Here is a 23,346-nt window from a genome sequence, read left to right as displayed (position 1 = left end):
CTTTTTTATTAGTTTTAAATCAATAAGTGAACAGTGTTTGTGCATATTTGCTGCTCCTTTTTGTGTAATAAACTATTTGAATATCATTCATTTGCTTTCGAAGTGCGTTATACCTCAGTTATATGAAATTTAATTACGCTTTTAAAGACTGTATCACATCTGTACACGTCTTAAAACATGTAAAATGCATGAACAGAAAGAAGGGACTCATCTGTTGAGTAACGCACATTTCCTTATATGGAAAGCCTTGTTGGAATGGTGGTACGTTTGCATGTCGGAATAGCGGGATGTCGGAATGGCGGTTGCTGCCCATCAAATACGTTCAATACTAAACTAAATATTTAGCCTGCATTGGTCTTATGAATGTAGGTGATTCTGGTATCTAAACAATATATGAAGAGCTTCTCTTTCAGTTCACGAAATCCCTGTAGCAGCAGCAGCTTCTCCAGTGCCAGAGAAGTGCTGCGTCAGAGCGCAGTGCCATTATGCCCGGCCATTCACAGTTAGTGGGGTTACATGGCACTGAAAGGATCGGATTATTGGCTAAATTACAATAAGACTGAGTTATTAAGTTTATGTAGACACCTTAATCGGAGAAGAAATTGAACCGGATCAGGTTACTCGCAGTCGGATTAAGACCCCGAGATAACTCGGTTGAAAGTCACACTAAACATGCTTGTAGACACTGAAGCACGTGGTGAAGTAGACTTTGCGTTCTGCGCATGCTCGAGATTCTTTCCCGGGGTCGTGACCCGGAAGTTGAAGGAGACGATATTACTGTTGTTGTCGCCGCCGTCAGAAACAAACAAACAACGCAATGGAGAATTCGCCGTTGTGCATCGTGTTTGTGCAATAATCATGCTCATCACAAACGAAATTTAGAGGGACGTAGCCTCATCTTGCTCTTCGTTCGCCATCTTTCTCGAATGCCTGAGTTTGTTGTTGTTGTTGGTGACGAAGAGGTCAACAGGAAGTGGCTCTATTACCACTAGTTGAAATGGGTACAGCGCCACCTATCGTATCGGGGTATGGCATGCTTTGTGCCTATGATTCCATTTATTCACCGCCATAAATACTTGGATAATTGCCCTTGCCCAAATAAGGAGCATAATTCAACTATAATCAAATTAATCTCATCATGTAGACCCACTGTGTGTATCCGAATTCATCTTTGTCCTAAAGCAATTTAGCCATGAAGGAAAATGCTTTAATTCCATTCTTGGCATCAGTCATGAGCCGAGCTAAAAATCTTAAAGGCTCAGGTGAAATGATCATCCATGTGATCAAAGTCTCAAAGTATATACTTCTTGTACATTGTATAATATTATAAACTTTTAACTATATTACTCCTTCAACCACATTAGGTGGACTGTATTTATATAGCACTTTCTTGGCCTTGTTGACCAGTCAAAGTACTTTTATACAACAAGCCATATTCACTCATTCACAAACAGCCACACTGCACTTACAGGCTCTTTATCATACACACACTCACACCAAACAATGTATTGGAGGCAACATGAGATTCAGTGTCCTTTCTAAGATATGTGGACCTGGGAAGCTGGGTAACAACCAACTTTCTTTTTGGTAGATCAATGCTTTTCGTCCTGAGTAAAAGCAAAGTCAGAAATTTCATCATGTACGTTTTTTTTAAAGCAGTCTTTCTACTGTGGACTAAACTTAGGGTTTTCCTTTTTTCCATCAGATTTGGTGACAAAAATAAGACAGCGTTTTACCAGCCTTATTTTAACCTTAAATTAACAACCTGCTCAACAAGGAGGAACCATTAGTGTTAACACTCACACCCATACAATTATACACAAAATGTATAGACTCAATACTTACCTCCATGTATTATAGAAAAGCAGGGGGATGTTGAGTCCCACAGTCAACCACTCCTGGGCACACAAAAACATGATGCAGAACAGCCCATGGATGGAGTACTCTGGCAGCACCAACTGCAGGACAATGAAAAATGCCAGAATGTTTGATCACTGAAGAAAACAAACTTCCGTGGAACTGCTTGTCTTAGGTTAGCATCTTTCAACTACACCTTCCTTACTCCAATACCAAAAAATCGGTTGATTCAAGTCAGTCTACTATTGACTACTATGCTCTAGCTCCATTAATGAATGTTACTAAGACTCTTAATCACGCAACAGAGTAGATAAATACACTGGCAAGCTTTGGAAAGCCTTTGCTCTTTTGTAAGGTACATTTAAACTGCAATCCATAACCTGATAGCAATAATAAGGATAATCATAATCCTCTTTTTGAGTTAACCATGCAGAACTAATATTTCTTAGTGTGTTCCTTCCATTCCTAACGCAAAATGTGGAGAGGGGTCAGGCCAGCTCTATGTCTGCAGAAGTCAATGAGCACCTCCTTGGGTTTTTTTGGTGTTGAGGCTCAGGTTGTTTGTGACACACCACTCTGTCAGACGCTACACCTTGTCCCTTTAAGCTGACTTGTCTTCCCTGGTAATGAGGTCCATCAAAGTGGTGTCATCTGCATATTTAATTATTGACAACCTTTGTGAAAAAGTATTTAATCGAAGCACAGGCGGTGGGAGTAGAGTCCAGTGCAGACAGCTTGTCCATCAGGGTGACAGGGATAATGATAAAAACTGAACTAAAGTTGACAGACAGTATCCTTGTGTAGGTACATGGGTGCTCCAGGTGGCACAGAGCAGTGTGGAGGGCTGTGGAAACGGCATCCTCTGTGGATCTGTTCGCTCTGTAAGTGAATTGATGTGGGTCGAAGGAGGGGGGAAGACAGTATCTGATGTGTTGTGACATTGGTCTCTCAAAGCATTTTGTAACTGCAGGTGCCAGTGCGATGGTTCTGTAGCCATTTAGCTTGCTCACAGATAGCTTTTTGGGTACAGGGATTATGGTGGCTGAATTGAGACAGTGGCGTGTATCAGGAACAGGTTAAAGATCTTAGTAAAAACTACTGAGAGCTAGTTAGCAAAGCCTTTGAGTACTTTGCCAGGTACTCCATCAGGCCCAGCAGCTTTCCTAGAATTCACAGTTTTGAACACATACTTCACTTGATGTTCCAGGAGAATGAATATCTGTGAATTAGGAGCCTCTTGTTGGCAGCACCAATAATGGAACTTGGAGCATAGTGACATAGATAGATACTCTTATAGATAGATACATAGATAGATACTCTTGCTGTGTAACGACAAAAAATGTTAAAGTCTAAATTCAAGGGGTTTACTTCTTTTACTGATGTTGCAAGATTAAAGCTTGCTTTCTTTATTAACAAACAATTAGTTTACTTCATATTTTTCACTTTCAGCCACTTTCGGTCAGGTTTAGGTTCCATAACTATTTGATTAAGTTGAGGAAAATACATGTTTTGGGTTGAAACAGTATCTGACAATGTTATTCAAGTTGTAAAAGGCAATTATCTTCCTTTTCAACAAGTTTGTCCTTAATTTTCTTGATTAACACAGTGATGAACAACAACATTGAAGAAATATGCTCAGACAAAACATATAATTTCGGGGCATCTATATCACATGTTGAGAAACACTACTTGGAGTGTAATGGCCTAAGCAGCATGATGAAAAGGTATATTAGAAGGATATCCTATGCGTTATTATATGACATTAAAGGGTCATGATGGAGCTTCTGTATGCAATGAGACGGAAGCTAGAGGTATTACTGCAATTTTTAATTCAAGAGATGCATGAATAAACCAGAGCCATATTTCAGCTATTCAACAGATGCCACATTGTCATATTAATACTCACTGGTATAGGAAAAAAGATATTAAACAAGAAAACTCACTGAATGCATCCTGGACCAAGTCCAATACTTTAATTTTTTTTTACGATTAGGAAACAATTTAAATTTGCAATTTTAAGGGGTTCTTCCTTTCTTTTACCAAAATGTCCTCTGAAATTTGCAGAAGCTTTTCACAGCTGCAGTTAATGGAATTCAGAAAGAAAGTTACTTATACACTTCGTGTATATTTAATAGCATACAGTGAAAAGCATTATATTGTTATTCTGGACCACCTGACCCGGAACATTACTGTATATGCTTGCCATAAAGAGGCAATGTTCAAGATGCATTATTCAGGCCACTACAAGCCTGCTAATAACTCTTAAATGGCATGATTCAAGAAAACTGCAGCTACCACAAAACCTAAATATATCAATTTGCTTTCATGCATACAGCAGGAAAGCTGTTCACACCACTGCAGCATGCATGCATTCCATGGACAAGATCAAACTCCTTCCAAAATGAAAAATATCTTATCCAAATGCAAATAGAAATGCTCAGCTTTGTAGTCACTCTTTTATTCTAATCCCTTCTTGGCTGACTGCAGTCACGTGATGGGAAAGAATGCTCTATTTACCCAAAGAAGTGGCCTTTAGTTTATTCTGCATTCAGTTTTTTTCAGAAGAAACTTTTATTTTAAAATTAAAGTGAGAAGTATTGCTGCATATAGTGATATTTCCTTTAATTCAAGAGATGCATGAATAAACCAGACGAGAGTGGGAATCGGACTGTCAACCTTTTGGTTATTGGATGACCCACTCTAACCACTGAGCCATGGCCACCCCATCTATTACACTTTATGAGCAAAATAGTGTACAGTTAAATTTGAACACTAAGTTGAAAAACTCAGAAAAACTAGTTAAACTGATAAAAAAAAAACTATAATACAAAGATAACAACAATCAATAAATATAGCGATTTTGAGCGCTTTTAACTTTTTCGGTGCCAAAGACGTCTATAGACGTCAATTGCGTTTTTTAACGGAGCGGGCTGGGGGACAATCTAGCGGAGTTTGTCACTAAATCTTAGGCTTGTAAACACTAAACAGAGAATATACTGGCAAAATTACACGCAAGGTGGCAGCAGTGCCACTTTGCACAAAAAAAAAGAAGCTCGTTTTCTCCGTTTTTTTGGTCAAACAGCTGTTTTTGGTGAAACCAACCTATGTTCTACTGTCTATTACTAAAGGACTGAAAATGGTAGAAACAAACTTTTTTTTCCTGATGAAAGAAGAGAGTCTACTCTTTCGTTTGGTAATTTCAGTGTGTACATAGTCATAAGACACACTTTTCTGTGGGTCTTGGAAAATCAGTCAAAATACTGTAAAACACTTGGCAGTATAGGTCTCTCTGAACTGAAAATGGCTGGCAGCCAATGAGTTCAAAAATCTTTACTTACAACAAACAAACATCAATTTTAAAGTTCAACAATGAAAACAAACCAACACTAAAAATAATGCTTATTTAACATCACAGTCTCACACTTATCAGCATAACACCTAATATACTATACATAGTAATAACACAGTTGATGCACAGTAACAGTCAGTGTATTGTCCTAAAAATGTCTGCTTGCTGGCTTTTTTACTTGCAAAGTTATCAATGATGTCTACATATGACAGCTGCTTGCCCATCTCATGGCTGATGCTGATTATTGCAAGACCAGTGAGGCAATCCTGTCCCATGGATGACCTTAAGTAGGTCTTCATGAGCTTCAGCTTTGAGAAGCTTTTTTTTTTAAGAAGCTCCTCTCTGCTGAGCCCACAGTCACATGCAGAGTGCAGGCGATTCTCAGGGCAATATACAGTTCCTCCAAATGTTTTTCTGTGGATGAAAGTGAGGAGCTCAAGAGCAGTTATGTCATCAGAAGGCCAGCTTGGCAAGTTTTTGATCTCCACAGCCAGCTCCTTTCCATCAATGTCACTTTCATCTCCAGTGCTTAATGTCCTGCAGAGGTCATCACACTGGTTGCACAATTCTTGATCATCCAGTTTTTGGAAATTGAGCAGCACTCCAAATCTGGCTTTCACTTCACCTAGTGTTTCAAACCTATCCTTTAAGGATTCAATGGCTGTGTCAACAACATTAAAGAATGTTGCTTCTAGCCTCTTCATGGCATCTGCAATTGGCTCCCCTGGGGCTTCATAGGCAAAGTGCTTTTTTGTGCTCCTTTGTCTTTTCTCTTTCAGTACAGCCTCCACATTCATCTCTTTAGCAGATGCCTGAGTTGAAGCAAAGCCAATTTCTCTGTAATTAGTCAGAGATGTTTTTGCCTTAGTGAGGAGGTCAACAGCCACATCAAGCTGCATAGTGGCAGACTGCAGGAACTTGCTGACATGGTTCACATGGTTTAGGATGTCATACCATATTACTGTGCAAATGAGAAATCGGTATGATCCAACCTCTTCTGCCAAACTTTGGGCTTCAACCTTGATCAGAGGATCTGTCACTTTTTCCCTGACCTCCAACAACGCTTCCCTTATATTAGAGGCCTGGTACCGCACAGCCTCTATGCTGTTAATACGGCTCTCCCACCATGTGTCACTCCAAGTCTTGAGTACAACAGTGACATGTTCCCTTAGGATTGCCCATCTTTGTGGGGCTGCTGAAAAAAGGCTGTTCAGTTTCTGTACATTGCCAAAGTAGCTGATGGCATCTGTTGAAGCTTTTGCTGCATCAGCCACCACCAAGTTTAGAGAAGTTCCAGAGGGAGGTGGCAGCTGCAGAGAAGGCTCTGTTGTCCCAGGTTCAGTGCTAGTTTTTTAATGGTGGAGTAAGGAGGTTAGCATCCATTGTGGTGATGGAGCAAGTCAGTGAGGTAGGACGGGGCCTGGTTATGGATGGCTTTGTGTGCGAGGAGGAGGATTTTGAACTGAATATGTGGAGCTCCAAAATATTTTAGAATTGTTCCTGCAAAGACAAAGCTCCTTCGGTTACCAAGCAAAATAGATCAGTGCATATTCCTATTTTATCATTTCAGTGATGTTGCAGTAATGCAGAAAATTACAATTAATGTTTTTATATTAAACATTGTAATGTACAGCGTCCTTTTAAAGCTTGTACCCAATTACAACGTTGTCACTTTTAAGAAGTTTTGGCATTAATTTACACATTGTACTAGTTAAAGTAATAAAACTAAGAAAAATTATCCACTGCCACAATATTCTAAAATAATCAACATAATGCCTAATATTTATATTTCACTTAAAAAACAAACCTTTAAAATATGTTTTTTTTTAAATTATTAACAGTAGCACCCTTCTAATGAGAGGCATATAAAATACACACCAAACTTAGTAAATGAATCCTAACTAATGCTAAAATAATGTTAAGTGTCAAATATCGGAGAGACAACTTCCACTGAACAATGACAGAGCAGACCACAACAACATGCCCTCCCTCCCTGCTAGAATCTGAATTAAACGGGTCTGGAATCAGTCAGTCATTCCCATGGCAGGAGAGACTGTTCATTCAAATGTGACATAAATTTTATATAAGCAAACTTTCATAAAGCAAACACTAAAGCTGAGTTTATAACGAACAAATCCTAGCCGGCTACATAACATTTATCCAAGGCTAACTAGCAGGAAAAGGCATTAGACCTCCAGCTATCCAGCCCACATCACCCAATACATGCCTTACCTTTAGCCTTAGACTGTTTTTCTTCCTCCGTTTTCTTTTTCTTCCATTTTTCAGTGCCACTAATATAACTTATTTTTGATGCATTTACGGTGTTTGTCTTGTTTACTTTTAACAGGAACAATGGGTGGATGTCAATCATTCCCGTCATACCTGTCGGTGGCCCGCTACGTCACTCAATGTGTGACAGTGCTGTCCAACAAATATGACCTAATAATGCCACAAAAACAACAGCCACAGTTCATCTTTGCAGTTTATTTTATTTATATGCTGCTTTTCGTTTTTAAGAATATAAGGGATGTAACAAATACATGAGATAACTACTGATAAATACAGGACATGTTGTCTATAGGTTAAGAGGGGAGTCGACTGAAAGTCTGTGGGATGCTGAGGCAGGGAAAGCAATTTTTAGAGTCACAATGTCTCTGAAAAGCTTCTATGTATGCTATGTATTCTCCAAGATAAGCATGATTTATGACACCCAAGTATCGAGTATAGTGGATTTTTAACATCAATTATAACCTTATGGCAAAAAGAGTAGTCACACTTCCATTGTTAATTGTGTTCTAGTTCAAGGGTTAATAATTAAAACCTTGTTTGCTCTTGATGTGCTGCTTTTTAGCCTGTGTAGAAACTATCTTTGCTGAATCAACTATTCTAACATGGACAGTTTATTTACAATTTTACCCAACTATTTGCATTTGAGCAGGAAGTAGGGCAGATTATTTGCACTCCAAATCCAACAGTAAGATGACAAACTATTTAGCCGAGGTATGCAAAGCATGCAGGCATATTTGTCTGAACAGCTGTATTATAGTTTGTTGTTTGCTTTTAATCAGTGTCTAATTAAATCAAGTAATCACACCATGACAAACAAACTGTGCCTAATTCTCATTCCAACATCACAAAATTTAAATGTGAACTCCAAAGCTCTGTTCTTTTGGCATATTTCTTGCAGGGACAAAATATAAATGCACAGACAAGAAATGCAAAAAAAAAATAATAATAATATACAGAGTATATTATTGTCATTTAGTGAATAAGTTCCCAGTACAGAAAATATGTTGGATGTTTGTGAGTTAGATTATATAGACGAGGTTTTTATGCAGATGGGTAGCAAACAATTTTTTTCTCCTCAATTGTTGACCATAAACCGTGACTGTGTGTTGACTGAGGGACCCATATGGGACTGTGCCTTGCTGGGACTGGAGATCTGTTATGCTAGCTGGGAGCCTGAGGGCTACCCAAACAACCATCTGATGCACCCATTTTAATCATCTACAAATCTATATTTCACTACAGATATCCATGATGTTGTGCAGTTGTACCATTCCAGCCAAAAATATAGCACTGAATGTATAAACGTGTATGAAAAAACGAAAAGATAAAATATATAGACAGAGTCTTATAACTTGAAAGAAGTGGACATTTTAATTTTGGGGTCTAAATTGTTCTGCTATCAGTGAACCCTGTAAAATCCAGCATTTCTGCATGAGCTAATTATTAATTAAATATATTCATCACAAGTAAGGAGCAGGAATGGAAAGAAGAAAGTGAGAAAGTAATAAGTAAGGAAGTAGCAGTTATGGTACTTCAAGATGCCTATATTAGGTTTGGAACAGGAAGTGTTTCTTTTATTGAACAGTATGAACTATGAAGATAAAGAAAAACTGGGAACATGTTTGATACTGTCTGTGTATAGATATAAACTTCTAATTATCCAATTAAACTAATTTGAATGCAATGAAAATACTACTTTGTATTGACAACAGTGGTGAAAGCCACTCAAATATATATATATATATATATATATAGATAGATATATACACTATATTGCCAAAAGCATTCGCTCATTTGCCTTTACACGCATTTGAACTTAAGTGACATCCCATTCTTAACCCATAGGGTTACCCTTTGCAGCTATGACAGGTTCAACTCTTAAATTCAAGCTTTCCACAAGGTTTAGGAGTGTGTTTATGGGAATTTTTCTCCCAGAAGCGCATTCGTGAAGTCAGACACTGATGTTGGAAAAGAAGGCCTGGCTCACAGTCTCCGCTTTAATTCATCCTAAGGTGTTCTATCAGGTTGAGGTCAGGACTCTGTGCAGGCCAGTCAAGTTCTTTCACACCAAACTCGCTCATCCATGTCTATGGCCTTGCTTTGTCTTAAAATCTCTTGGTTTGCTGAAGCATTCAGAGTTCCTTTCATTGGATCGAAGGGGCCAAGCTTAGCTCCTGAAAAACAACCCCACACCATAATCCCCCCCTCCACCAAACTTTACACTTGGCACAATGCAGTCAAACAAGTACCGTTCCCCTGGCAACCGCCAAACCCAGACTCCATCAGATTGCCAGATGGAGAAGCGTGATTCATTATTCCAGAGAACATGTCTCCACTGCTCTATGATTCAGTGGCGGTGTGATTTACACCACTGCACACAATGCTTGGCATGTATGGCTTGGATGCAGCTGCTCGGCCATGGAAACCCATTCCACGAAGCTCTCTACGCACTGTTCTTGAGCTAATCTGTAGGCCACATGAAGTTTGGAGGTCTGTAGCGATTGACTCTGCTGAAAGTTGGCGACCTCTGCGCACTGTGAGCTTCAATATTCACTGACCTTGCGCTGTTATTTTACGTGGCCTACCACTTCATGGCTGAGTTGCTGTCGTTCTCAATCGCTTCCACTTTGTTATAATACCGCTGACATTAAAGTGATGGTTCATAGTAGATTCACCCTAGGGTCATTTGAACCGTGACATCTAGCCAAGTAGCCCACCCGAAGTTTTTCCGATCTTGGCTGAACATCAGCCGAGTTACTGAGTTATCCCGAATAGCTTAGTACAAGCGCTAATGGACCCTGGCAGTATCTCCAAAATTACCACACTAAAATCACATGCCATGACACCAAACGTCTACAGTAGTACAAACAGTGTTGTGCCAGTTCACAGCTTTTCTGAACTAGTTCAAGTTCAGTTCATACATGCTCAAAGTGAACAGTTCACGTTCAAAGTTCACAATTTTAATTCTGAACTAGTTCAAAGTTCAGTTCATTTTACTTTTTTCGTGAGATATTCAAATAAATACTTTTTTCACACTACGAGCTAGAAATCACTATATGTTCTTTGAAACTGCTCATTGTAGACATTTGCTCATGACACTGCAATTGTGGGTTTCTTACCAGGTGATGAAACTTGCAGCAGTACAGACAAGGAGGTAGACCAGTTGGCTGTGTCATTTGCGTTTGGGGTTGGCAGGGGGTCTTTTTTCCCTTTCCTCCCTTATGACCCTCGAGGGCGTGCATATATGCATTCACACTGGATGGGATGTTTTAACTCAATGCGCCGTTTCAAATTCGAGAAGGACGTTGTTGATGTCCTAACTTGTTTTTGCAGCGCAGGTGGACATATCTTACACAGAAAAGTAAGATTTTTGCCGTCGGGGTCTTGGTTTGCAAGAGTGTAAAATTGTTTTAAATGTTCATAAGGAGAATCGGTGTCTGTCTCCGTGCCATCACTTCCACTAGCCTTTTTTTTTTAAATTGCAGCGCTTTCACTCACTCTCGTCATTGCTCTCTCTCTCTATCTCTCTCTCACTCCTCCAGCCCTCCGCGCGCAATTCATCACGGGTAACGTCGTTCGGAAGCCAGTATGTTATTCAACTATTCTCAGCCGGACACTACGTTGCCCGCAATGCATTGCGCACCCAATGTCAAAACCATTTCTGTCTGGTGATACATGATTTAAGCGGCACCAGGGAGAATACAGGAGGGAGGAATTTCTCTCGTTGCGTTTCAAAAGAGAAAACAGATGTCACTCAGTTTTCAATGGAAAACAAATTCCAACGTTCATTTACAGTGATGTCTGCCGTTCATGACACATAATGTGAACTAATTCATGTTCAAGTTCTTTATTAGAAAATGTGTTGCGTTCAGTTCAACGTTCGCGAAAAAATGAGCGTGTTCAATGAACGCGTTCTTTTGAACTCGTTCACGCACAACACTGAGTACAAATATGGTCTGTACTCACAAAATGATGCATTTGGAAGTTTGTACATAGTCCAGGAGTTTATTATTATCAACACAAGCCTAATAGCTTCTCTGCTGCGTCGACGTCACTTCCTTGAGCTGGGAGCTTCAATGTAAGATGAGGGTTGATCTTCTACTGTAGACAACAAAGTATATGCTATATTCTACATGAATTTTTATGTTGTAGAGTTTTGAATTTATTTTATCAATGGAGAAATTGAGCAGCCTTGCTTTGTTGTCTACAGTAGTAGATCAACCCTCATCTTACTTTGAAGCTCCCAGATCAAGGAAGTGACGTCGACGCAGCTTTAGCAGCAGAGAAGCTATTAGGTTTGTGTTGATAATAATAAACTGCTGGACTATGTACAAACTTCCAAATGCATCATTTTGTGAGTACAGACCATATTTGTACTACTGTAGAAGTTTGGTGTCATCCCAGCCAGCATGTTCATGTGGGGCCCATAAGGTCTAAATTCGGGCTGCAGATAAGGGTCCCAAGTGGGTTTGTCTGCAGTTTCCACGGTGGCGCCACCTGTGTTTGCCCATATGGGTTTCAAGTCTCTGTGTGGCTTTGGTTGGACTTTGCATTTAGCCAATATGAATGTGAACATTCTTTTACTTTGTGTGATGTGTTTATCTGTATTGCCTTTGGAATAATTTAAGGCTTAAGGTAAACCTTACCCCTAACCCTTCAAGTTGCACTTTGAAACCCATATGGGCAAACACAGGTGAGGCCACCGTGGAAACTGCGGACAAACCCACTAGGGACCCTTATCTGCAGCCCAAATTTAAACCTTATGGGCCCCACATGGACATGCTGGCTGGGATGCCATGTGATTTTAGTGTGGTAATTTTGGAGATACTGCCTGGGCCCATTAGCGATTGTACTAAGCTATTCGGGATAACTCAGTAACTCGGCTGATGTTCAGCCAATATCGGAAAAACTTCGGGTGGGCTACTTGGCTGGATGTCATGGTTCAAATGACCCTAGGGTGAATCTACTCAGAACCATCACTTTAAATAAGATCATCAAAACTCGCGCCAACCCACGGACCGGAGGTGACGTCACAATTTCCATGGTGACAGCTGCACATCACGTGTCCACCACCAGCTCCAAACAAAACAAAAATAGAAAGGAAAGAGACCTAACCCCTCCATAACAGTCACACACTTAATTCAGGCATTGATATCTTCTCTATGTGTCTAAGAGTGTATACAAATCTGTGGCCTCAAAGCATCCCTGTGAGCACTTTTTCAATGTCTGTATGTTTTTTTTTTTCTTCATTTTGTTGTTACTCTGTTTCATTCCTGTTTTTTTCCGGCTTATTGGTTTTCCTGTTCTTTTATGCAGCAGTTTATTTTGATACTTTTCACTAAGTTTTATCCAGCTCAGACTGATTTTTTTGTTTCCAAATTCAGGTGACTTTTTGTTAATAAAGACTGCTAACCAGCTATTAATTTTATTTGCTAGCGATCTGACATTCCGCATCAGTAATGAGTCAAGACCTAGCCTGAACCACTTGATCCTTGTTCTTGCTCCTGTGCAGTATCTCCAATGCTTCCAATCTTCTTCTTCAAACAGATGGGGATTCAGGCTATTTTTTTGGCTTTAGTTGACATTTTGAAAGCTCAGTCTGCTGCTCTTATTTAGAAAAACATCAGAAATACAAAGAGAATTAACTCGAGCAGTACAGCTTTCCAAACAAGCACAGAAAAATATAATAAAAATTTCTCAAAAGATAATTGTTCAGTATAAAAAAAAAAAAAAAACAGAATACACACAATATGACCAGTTCTACTTGCTACCGTTTAGATGCGGCGCATTCTAGAATATTACAAAAAACATGCATGACTGTTGTAAAAATCTCATGAACTGAATGCAGTGATTTGCAAATAATTTGAATATAATATATTAGTTAAAAGACAAAACATTAAATAAAAAAAGCTCTTTAAATGTGATGACAAAATGTCTATCTGATGTTTTATCTGATGATAAAATGTTTATTAAAATTAGGAACATGGCCCAAAAAGCAGGCAAATATGTGTAATACTTAAACACTTGAAGGAACATCTCACAACTAATTTGGTTGATTGCTAAATGTTCAGTTTTATGTTTGAGTACAAAAATATTGTTTCATAGATGTTAAATCTTTCAGAGGTCAAGTGTGAAAGGTCTCACCACTCTGTAGTGTAGCACCCCAGCCAGCATGTCCCATAAGGTCTAAATTCGGGCTGCAGATAAGGGTCCCAAGTGGGTTTGTCTGCAGTTTCCACGGTGGCGCCATTTGTGTTTGCCCATATGGGTTTCAAGTCTCTGTGTGGCTTTGGTTGGACTTTCCATTTAGCCAATATGAATGTGAACATTCTTTTACTTTGTGTGATGTGTTTATCTGTATTGCCTTTGGAATAATTTAAGGCTTAGGGTAACCCTAACCCCTAACCCTTCAAGTTGCACTTTGAAACCCACACAGGTGAGGCCACCGTGGAAACTACGGACAAACCCACTTGGGACAAATTGCAGCCCAAATTTAAACCTTATGGGCCCTACATGGACATGCTGGCCGGGACATGATGCAGAAATGATACTTTGGAAATGACTGTTTTGTCTAAAACACTGAGAATCACAGATGAGGCTCCTAATTGTGTTTACATGAATGCTCCATGTGTCTATACACATCCAGCGCAGCAGTGTGCAAGCAGAACTCAGTATATAGGTCAGTAAGGAAAACCTCTTACCAGCACACACACATGCTCACTTACACAGTGCTCCCAAATTTTCTGAAATATTTGCGATGAGATGTTCATGCACTATTTCATCCATTGATGTTCTTATTAATAATAATAATAATAATAATAACGAATTTTATTTATAAAGCACTTTACATTAAAACAATCTCAAAGTGCTACAGTGCAAGCTTAAAAGAAAAGAGGGGCACAAGTTAATAAATGTTAAAAAGTGCAATAAAATTAATAGAAAGCTTTCCTAAAAAATGTGTTTTTAGGCTACGTTTAAAAGCATCAATGGTCTGTGGGGCCCTCAGATGGTCTGGGAGGGCGTTCCACAGCCTTGGAGCTGCAGAACAAAAGGCCCGGTCACCCATAGTGCGGAGCTTGGTTCTGGGAGCTTTGAGGGTGTGCGAAGCTGCGGATCGACGGGTGCGTGTGTGTGTGTGTGTGTGGGGGGGGGGGGGAGTTCTTTGAGGTATTGGGGGGCATGTCCGTGAATGCGCTGGTGGGTGAGGAGGGAGACCTTGTTTTCAATCCTGAGTGGGACAGGGAGCCAGTGGAGAAATTTGAGGATGGGGGTGATGTGGTCAAATTTGCGCACCCTCATCAGGATCCTGGCAGCGCTGTTCTGGATGTATTGCAGTCTCTGGACATTCCTGCCAGAGATCCCGATGAGGAGTGCATTGCAGTAGTCCAGCCTGGAGGAGACAAAGGCGTGGACGAGCTTCTCTGCATCAGCCAGGGTAAGGGTTGGGCGGAGTTTGGCTATGTTCCTGAGGTGATAGAAAGACGTTTTGCAGAGATGTTTGATGTGGGTGTCAAAAGTGAGTTGTGGGTCAATTTTGACACCTAGGTTGGTGACAGAAGTGGAGAGGGGGATGTCTTGACCAGTGAAGGTGATGCTGGTGATGGTGGAAGAGCGGAGCTGGTGTGGGGTGCCAACTAGAATGGCTTCTGTTTTGGAGCTGTTTAGTTGTAGGAAGTTGTGCTTCATCCACGTCTCAATCTCCTCCAGACAGGTGGTCAATGTGGATGTTAGTAGGGGGGCAGTGGAAGTGGGAGCTGTTCGAAGATAGAGTTGTGTGTCATCAGCATAGCAGTGGTAGGGTATCCCATGCTTGCTGATGACCTTGCCTAGGGGAAGCAGGTAGAGGGTGAAGAGGGTGGGTCCTAGCACAGAGCCCTGGGGGACACCACAGATGACCTTGTGTGTGTGTGATTTTGCTTTGCCCAGGGCTACATATTCAGTTCTGTTTGTCAAGTAGGAGGTGAACCAGTTTAAAACATTTCCTGAGAGACCAATGGTGTGTTGCAGACGGTGGAGGAGGATGCTGTGGTCAACTGTGTCAAAAGCAGCTGTTAGGTCAAGGAGGATGAGGAGAGATGGGGAACCAGAATCCGATGCCATCAGAAGATCATTTGTGACCCTGACCAAGGCTGTTTCTGTGCTATGGCCAGGGCGAAAGCCAGACTGAAACTTTTCAAAGAGATTATTGTGTTTGAGGTGATCATGAAGTTGTGCAGCGACTACTTTTTCCAGAACTTTTGAAAGAAATGGTAGATTTGAAATGGGTCTGTAATTTGAGAGGATTTCTGGATCCAGGGTGTTTTTTTTTAGCAGTGGTCTGATGACAGCGGTTATTAGTGCAGATGGGATATGGCCAACCAGGAGGCAGTGATTTATGATTTTGGTGATAACAGGAGATATGGCAGAGATGTTGGCCTTGAGCAGGGCTGAAGGGAAAGGGTCCAGAGCACAGGTGGATGGTTTCATTTTTCTGACAATATCCTCCACCTCTCCCTGTGTGATGTTGAGGTAGGAGCAGAGAGTTTGGACATTTTCAGGCAGTGGGTCGGCAGTTTGAGGGGGCGGAGCAACAGTGGTGGAAAGATGTGAGCGGATGTTGGCGACTTTTTGTCTGAAAAAAGTGATGTGCATGTTGCACCTCTCATCAGTGACCTCAGAGTGGGACAGTGATGGTGGTTTGAGAAGTTGATTTATTGTTGAGAAAAGTTGTTATGAATTTCCAGGGCTGTTGTTTATAATGGTGGAATAGAATCTGGACCGTGCATCACTCAGAGCTTCTGCGTATGCCTTCCTGTGCTCCTTGTACGCCTGTTTGTGGACAGTCAGCCTGGAGGTCTTGAGCCGCCGCTCAAGGACACGCCCAGCCGCCTACATCTTACGCAGCTCACAGGTGTACCAAGGTGCTGAGCGTGAGAAGGAAACTGTCCTGGATGTTAAAGGGGCGTGAACGTCCAGTAGGATACTCAGGGAATGGGTGTAGAAATCCACTGAGTCGGCAGCAGAGAGGAAATCAGCAGAGCCATAGGAGAGAAGATGAAGGTCGAGGGCCAGGGCATCCACATTTATCTTTTTCAGATATCTGAATTTGATCTGCCGCTTGGGTTTAGTGTAGGGGGAAGGAAAAGGCAGCTCCATTGACACAACCTTGTGGTCGGAGACACCAAGATCATAAACCAGTAGGTTGCGGATGGGGGCAGAGTTTGAGATGACCAGATCGAGTGTGTGTCCCTTGGAGTGTGTAGGGACATCGACATGTTGTTGTAAGTTGAGAGAGTCCAGAAGCTGAAGGATTTCAACAGCGGGGAGACAGGAAGGGGTGTCGACATGAATATTTATATCTCCCAAAATTATGATATTGGCAGAGGAAGTACAGAGAGTTGTGAGGAGATCGGATATTTCGGGGATGAAGGCAGAGTTAGATTTGGGGGGGCGGTAGATGAGGAGGACAGTCATGGGGAAAGGGGGCTTAACTTTAAACGCTAGGCATTCACAGGAGGATGTTGCAGGCAGTGGAGTGGGGGAAAACTCCAGGTCCTGTCTGTGGATGACAGCAAGGCGACCACCGCGCCCAGTGGTGCGAGCTGCCTCCAAGTAGGTGTATTCGGGGGGACAGGCCTCATTTAGGGCGGAGTAAACCTCTGGCTGGTGCCAGGTTTCTGTCAGACACATGAAATCAAGTCCCTTTTCCCTGATATGTTCTTCAATCAGGGTGGATTTATTGTTGATAGACTGGGTGTTAAAAAGTTCAAATTTAAGCAATGACTGTGGAGTGAATTTTTGTACAGGTCGTAACACATTGAAATCCACTCCACGTAGACTGGAATCCATGTCATGGACAGTATCCAGCCGAGTGTGCGTGAATCTCGCGGTATTTCCCCCGCTGGAACGCAGAGATCTCGCGGTGTTTCCCGTGTTGATCGTTGCCGGAGCGACGGCGTTCTGATGACGCATCAAACGGCCGACGGGTGACCAGAGACATGGGATGTTTGTAGCAGAGCAACTCGGCTGGTCATGGAAAATGAAGTTTCGTCCCGAGCCTCTGTGGATGTAACGAGGGCGGAGAGGAAATCCAAGCTCTTTGATGATGGAGACGTCAAATCCAGGAGCGGCCGCAGGTCTAAGTCGGCGAAGTTGCGCGATGGAGTAGCTGAACGCCATGCTGACCACGGAAGAATGCTGCAGTCAGCTGCCAAACAGCGCTAGCTCGGAGCCGGAGCCGCAGCCGGCCAGCCAGATACAACCAGCCGTTTGTCAAGCGATGTGGTGGTCGGATCCAGAGAGCCCCTTCCAGGTGGAACTGGGCCGTCAGCTGTGGTTGTCTGTAGCTGGTAGGGAGCGCTGGTAGCTGGTGGCTACCCCACCATAAGAAGATGGGTGAGTCGCAGTTCCAATGTCCCAAAAAGAGTGCCGGCGGTACGTACGGCGAAAAAAAAGCAACTTTGCTAATAAAATATCTATCTAAACTAAAGCTATGGAAGCAATTTGAAGTTATTGCGGGTGGAGAAGCGGCGAACAATCAGCCCCAGCCCCCTAGTACTAGAGGGTGTGTAAAACATTTTATTGAAGCATGTTAAGTCTTTTTCTAGCCTGATTTTCCTTGAACAGAAAAAAATTGGAGGCCGTAGAAAAATTGCCTGGATCTGAGGTAAATCGGTGGTGCAATTGGGAGTCATCAATGGCTACGTGATGACTATGTGAAGGTTCCAAAGACGTGATTTGAGAAGTTTGCAATAATGTCCAAGCTTTTTACTGAATATATATATATATATATATATATATATATATATATATATATATATATATAGTATGTTTAATATTTTAAAATACTCAGTGGGGCAGGAGTTGGGTGTGAACCTTCACCGAGGAGCTTCAGACAATAAGCGTGAAAGGAGGTAAGGTCAGATGACACAATGTCAATGCCAGTAAAGAAAAATAAACATAGAGCATGTATGTCTCCTGGTTCCATGGCAACTTTTTCTATACCACATTAAGTTGATAGGAAAGTGTGACCTTGGTTCATTATATTATTCACAGCAGATGGTATTTTCTATTTCTATACACTGTTGTTGGTGTGGACAGCCCTTTAAGATGTTGACAAGTGTTGTCAACAGCTTGTCACTGTCTTACAGTTCAAAAGTTCAGCATCTACTGCAATGTAAAAGAGGAGTGCAAGTTAATTGCGGCATCTCTGAATTTAAATATTCCAACAATCACCCTAAATGTGAAACACTGAAACTTTAAAAGTAAGATTTAATGTACTTGATTGTCCATATGGTACAGAATATGTTTATTATTAAAATTATTGATGTTATTTATTAGAAATACATATTTATGTTGAACATATCTGGAGCAAGATGACCCCGATAGGTAAAGTGCTTGAATGGTTTGTTCGTTAATAAAGAGAACAGCAAACATGAGATTGGTCTACTGAATTTATTTGTGTGGAACCCGTCGACTTGAATTTAGTCAACCTAACTAACAGACATAAAATTCGATTTTAACCTTTCATATTCTTTGACTGGCTATGAAATTAAGTCGTTGGAGCTGTAGTTCAGGAGGATAGTAGTCACCTGCCAATCAAAAGGTTGTTGGTTCAACTCAAGGCTTCTCTGGGCCACATGTCAAAGTGTCCTTGTCCTTGGAAGACACTGAAACCCATGTTGCCTACTGATGCATCCATCGTTGTATGAATGTGACATCTATTGAGAAAGCACTTTTAGTGGTCAAATTGACTAGAAAATATGTCAAATATGTAGGGAGAAAGTAGAAATGTTAAGTTCAAATAACATAGTTAGTTAAGCTCATATCTTTTGACATAGAAGTTATTTTGGTTGGTTGAATCAATTAGTAATACAATGTTAGTTTAATATAAGCTTGTAATATTAAATTAGCTTATGTTTTGCCTTTAGATGATATAAATACATATTAGATCAATCTATGTGGAACCTATTGACAAGAAAAAAAGTCAGAGATTAAATTTTTCATGTGTATAAAAAAGCAACAAAATGCAGACAGTTTTTTTTTTTTAAATCTTTTTTTAATCACATGCCTTTCTCAGAAAGCTGAGAAAACACATCTATGTGTGAACTAGACAGTTTTGCAAAAACAGTTTTGTCCTTTATGTCCCTAATCCATCCTGTATTTTTATCCAACATGCCTCCCTTTAGAAAACTGAGCTTGTTCATTTCCACAGGCTATTTTTTCCTCTCACTTACCCAGCTGGAAAAAACAGCTTCCAGATCTCTGACTGCAAATCACCATCCAACATGGTAAATTAGAACTCCTGCCCACGTTCCTTTCAAAGCCCATGAGGAACCTGACAGTTTTACTGCACCTCACCCTCAACCTCTTCAGGTCCAATTAGTGAGGCCACCCACCAAAGAGCATGTTCCTTCACAGCTGAAAGGAAGCTGGAGAGCTTTTCAAATGTGACTTACCATCCAGTTTGGCTCTGAGGAAAGCAGAGTAAGAATGTTGTGTCACTGAGCAACACTCATAGCAAGTGAGGGACATAAATTGAGGATAAAAAAAGACGAAAGCTAGACAAAGAAAAAAATATATAGCTGAGCAAGCACAACACAGCTCTCCATCTCACCCCACGCATAGCGACACCTGGTCTGTCATCCACCTGACTGTGTAGAACTCAGAGCAGCAGCAGGTACGAAAGCACAGAGATTTCCTCACTGACTGCACTGTCAACACTTCGTCTTGGCTGACTGGTGCTCCTTTAAAGAGAATCTAGTTTTAAACTTTCATGTAGGTAGGTTGAAAACAACTGCAGTCATTCATATTTCTGTCCCCATATTTTTACTACTACTGCTGTAGTCTGGTGATGCTGTAAGAAAAGCCCAAATGTTTGTTTGAAGGTGGAAAGATAGGACGGCAAAACAGAGAAGGAAATTAAATTCCTGTGTGACAAAAAGAATCCGAATAGGGCCACAATTGTGGACCATAATCTCAATGGGCCTCATGCAAGAACTGTTCGTACGCACAGATTCGTTCTTAAATCGTGCGAAGTGTAACCAGCGGCTGACTTGCTACTTTTGGATGCCTTAGCACGTCAGGCTCTTGGAAGAGACCGTGTAGATATCCTTGCGGAGACAGACGAATGGCTGACATCGCGATTAAGACTGCCAAGGATTGTGCTGCTGCAAATTGCTAGAGCCACGATTCCAGAAAAACACGCCGATCAAACCCAATTCCACCACATGTCCAGGTCCTCACCACCCTTGGATTTTTGGCCACTGGAACCTTTCAGAGCGAGATTGGAGACAGATCGGGGGTGTCCCAGTCCTCTGTGAGTCATGCGCTCCCCATGGTACATCAAATTCCCATACACTGCTGTCCAACAAATTAAGAGGGACTTTCATCCCGTGGCTGGACTGCCAATGATAATTGGAGCACGAGATACATATACGCATCAAAGCACCTGCGCTCCGCTGTCGTGGAGCGCACTGAGCTGAAGGCCAGGTGGGTGTGTCCCGATACAGCGGGGGGCAAACTGCTCTATAGCCCAAAGAAGGCATGCCAGATTTGCACAATATTGCCATGAACGAGGGTCTCCTACTACCTGAACCAGCCCAGGCAGACCCGAAGGTGTGGTGCCAGAAGACCCCCCTCATGGACCATCCCATCGAAGAGCCATCATGATGAGGCAACAACTGATTGCATGGAGAGACGTTTTTTTTTTAAAGGAGCCATGGCATGAAATTTTCACTTTTTAAGGTTGTTTAACATTAATATGAGTTCCTCTAGCCTGCCTGCAGTCCCCCAGTGGCTAAAAATGATGATAGACCTAAACCATGCAATGGAAATTATTCTCCGCCTTTGGTAATGTGACCATGCAGATGGCCTGATCGGGAAAGCTGCCTCTTATGACGTGGGCGCCTCATATGACGTCGAGGTTGTTTCCCCCCAGAGCCCATATATGGCTATGCCAAAACTGCCTTTCCCCGCCCACAGCTCTTTGGCCAGCTCATTGCGCTTTACATGGATGTAAAAAATCTGTTTAGAGCTCCTGCATCAGAACCTCTAAAGAGCCAGTGGACAGATTTTGTTTTTTCTGGGAAAGTGACGACAGAACCGAAGAGATTTGTGTATGTGTGCGTCAAACATTTCATCGACGAATGTTTCCAGAACTTGGGCCAATACCGAGCTGGCCTTGCGAACGTCTCAAAATTAACCCTGGATCAGTACCAACTCTCTTTGGCCCAACTACAGACCTCGGACAAGTAAGTAATTTAACGCTCTATAATTGTGTTGCTTTCCTGTATGTACAGTGTAGTTACATAGCTTGTTACCACAAGAAAGGGTTTGAATCGTTAGCTATGCAGCTAATAGCATCTGCAAGCACTTATCTCTGCCAACTGGGCTGTGGGAGGTGTTTGCATGCCCATGAGATGGTTAGCTCGCTCATTTTAGACCAAAACCCCCTACTTCAAGCTTCCTGAAGAACAATGAATCCGCAAATTCAGTGCATTTCATCAGGATAATAATTCATTCATGGTTCCAGCGCTAGCGCTACGTGTATCTTTGCAAACGAGAGCAAACATGAACATATCACCCCTGTTCTCCAATCTCTTCATTGGCTTCCCGTCTCTGCCCGGATCACTTACAAAATCTCTCTGCTCACCTTCGACTACCTGCATGGTAATGCTCCATCTTACTTAAAAGACCTTCTCACCCTTCACTGTTCTTCACGCTCTCTTCGTTCCTCCAACACCAACCTTCTTCACACTCCCAGAACCCGCTCCCGCACCATGGGAGACCGGGCCTTTTCCTGCGCTGCCCCTCGGCTGTGGAACGCTCTGCCTCCATATCTGAGGGCTCCACAGACTGTGGAACACTTTAAAACAGGCCTGAAAACCTTTCTTTTTACCCAATGTTTTTAATTGGATAAAATTAAAAACATTTTTAAATGTTTTTAGCAAACATTTTAGCAAACTTTAAATGCTCTATCCTGTATTTATTTCATTTTAGCATTTATAGGACTCACTACTTTTATTTGTGTATTTTATTTGCATTTTACTGTCCCTGCTTTTGAACCTAATATTTGTCTTTTATCCCACTGTAGCACTTTGAGATTTTATTGTAAATGTAAAGTGCGTTATAAATAAAATTTATTATTATCAGATGAGAATGTCAAAATCCTCACTCCTGCTTTCCCCTTCACGCATGCCTTTTTTGTCGTCTAGCTGTGTCTTGTGTAGCACTTGCTTGATGTTTGACTGTGTTAGGAGAGTTGTTCACTAACTAGTTCGTCATATTGTCAAAGTAAGCTCATTTCAACAGGTTTCACTACGGCATAGGGCTGCCGTGCCATCTACGTGTCATAGCGATTCACAAAACATTTGCACATGGTACCACGGGCATATCTAAGGCCCCACCCTCCGCTTTGCCCCGCCTTTCTCCTCCTAATTTTCTTTTAAAGCTGCAGACCCTAAACAGCTCATTCTGAGGATCCTAAGGAAAGCTCATTTTTGGGACTGGCTGTAATTCTGCACCAAGGCAGAATTTTGGGAAAAAAAAACCTCAGATACAGTATTAGGGGACCACTAAAGCCTATAAAAATATATAAAAGCCTACATTTATTTTCATGCCATGGCACCTTTAAAGCTATTTTCATATTAAACGATTTATTTTTTTATTTCGGTGACATTACCAACTACAAGTTACATGGAATTATCAGCACTCGTAAATGCTTCCCATTTCTTCGCTTTAGCAGGTCCTGTAATTCCATTGCTGACACTGCTAAAAATGACAGATTTTCCTTTCTGGATCTCTGAAAGCAGAACTTCAATCTCAGAGTCCCTAAAGTTGAAGTCTTGATTCTATTCTCATGACTCAACACT

At 41.4% G+C, this 23,346-nt stretch overlaps 1 protein-coding gene across 2 annotated transcripts in view; it reads right to left on the bottom strand.

Annotated features, from left to right (window-relative positions):
* cnih3 (cornichon family AMPA receptor auxiliary protein 3) overlaps positions 1–23,346 on the bottom strand; it is a 160,128-nt gene that overhangs the window by 19,819 nt on the left and 116,963 nt on the right. For both annotated transcript variants that reach the window (XM_075458666.1, XM_075458665.1), the window contains exon 4: positions 1,846–1,958. In XM_075458666.1, coding sequence (XP_075314781.1) covers positions 1,846–1,958 — 113 coding nt within the window. The remainder of the gene's footprint in view (positions 1–1,845; positions 1,959–23,346) is intronic.

Source organism: Odontesthes bonariensis, chromosome 24 (genome assembly GCF_027942865.1).
Source record: "Odontesthes bonariensis isolate fOdoBon6 chromosome 24, fOdoBon6.hap1, whole genome shotgun sequence".
Taxonomy (NCBI): domain Eukaryota; kingdom Metazoa; phylum Chordata; class Actinopteri; order Atheriniformes; family Atherinopsidae; genus Odontesthes; species Odontesthes bonariensis.
Note: the sequence above shows the minus strand (reverse complement) of the source record. Positions and strands in the feature narration are given on the sequence as shown.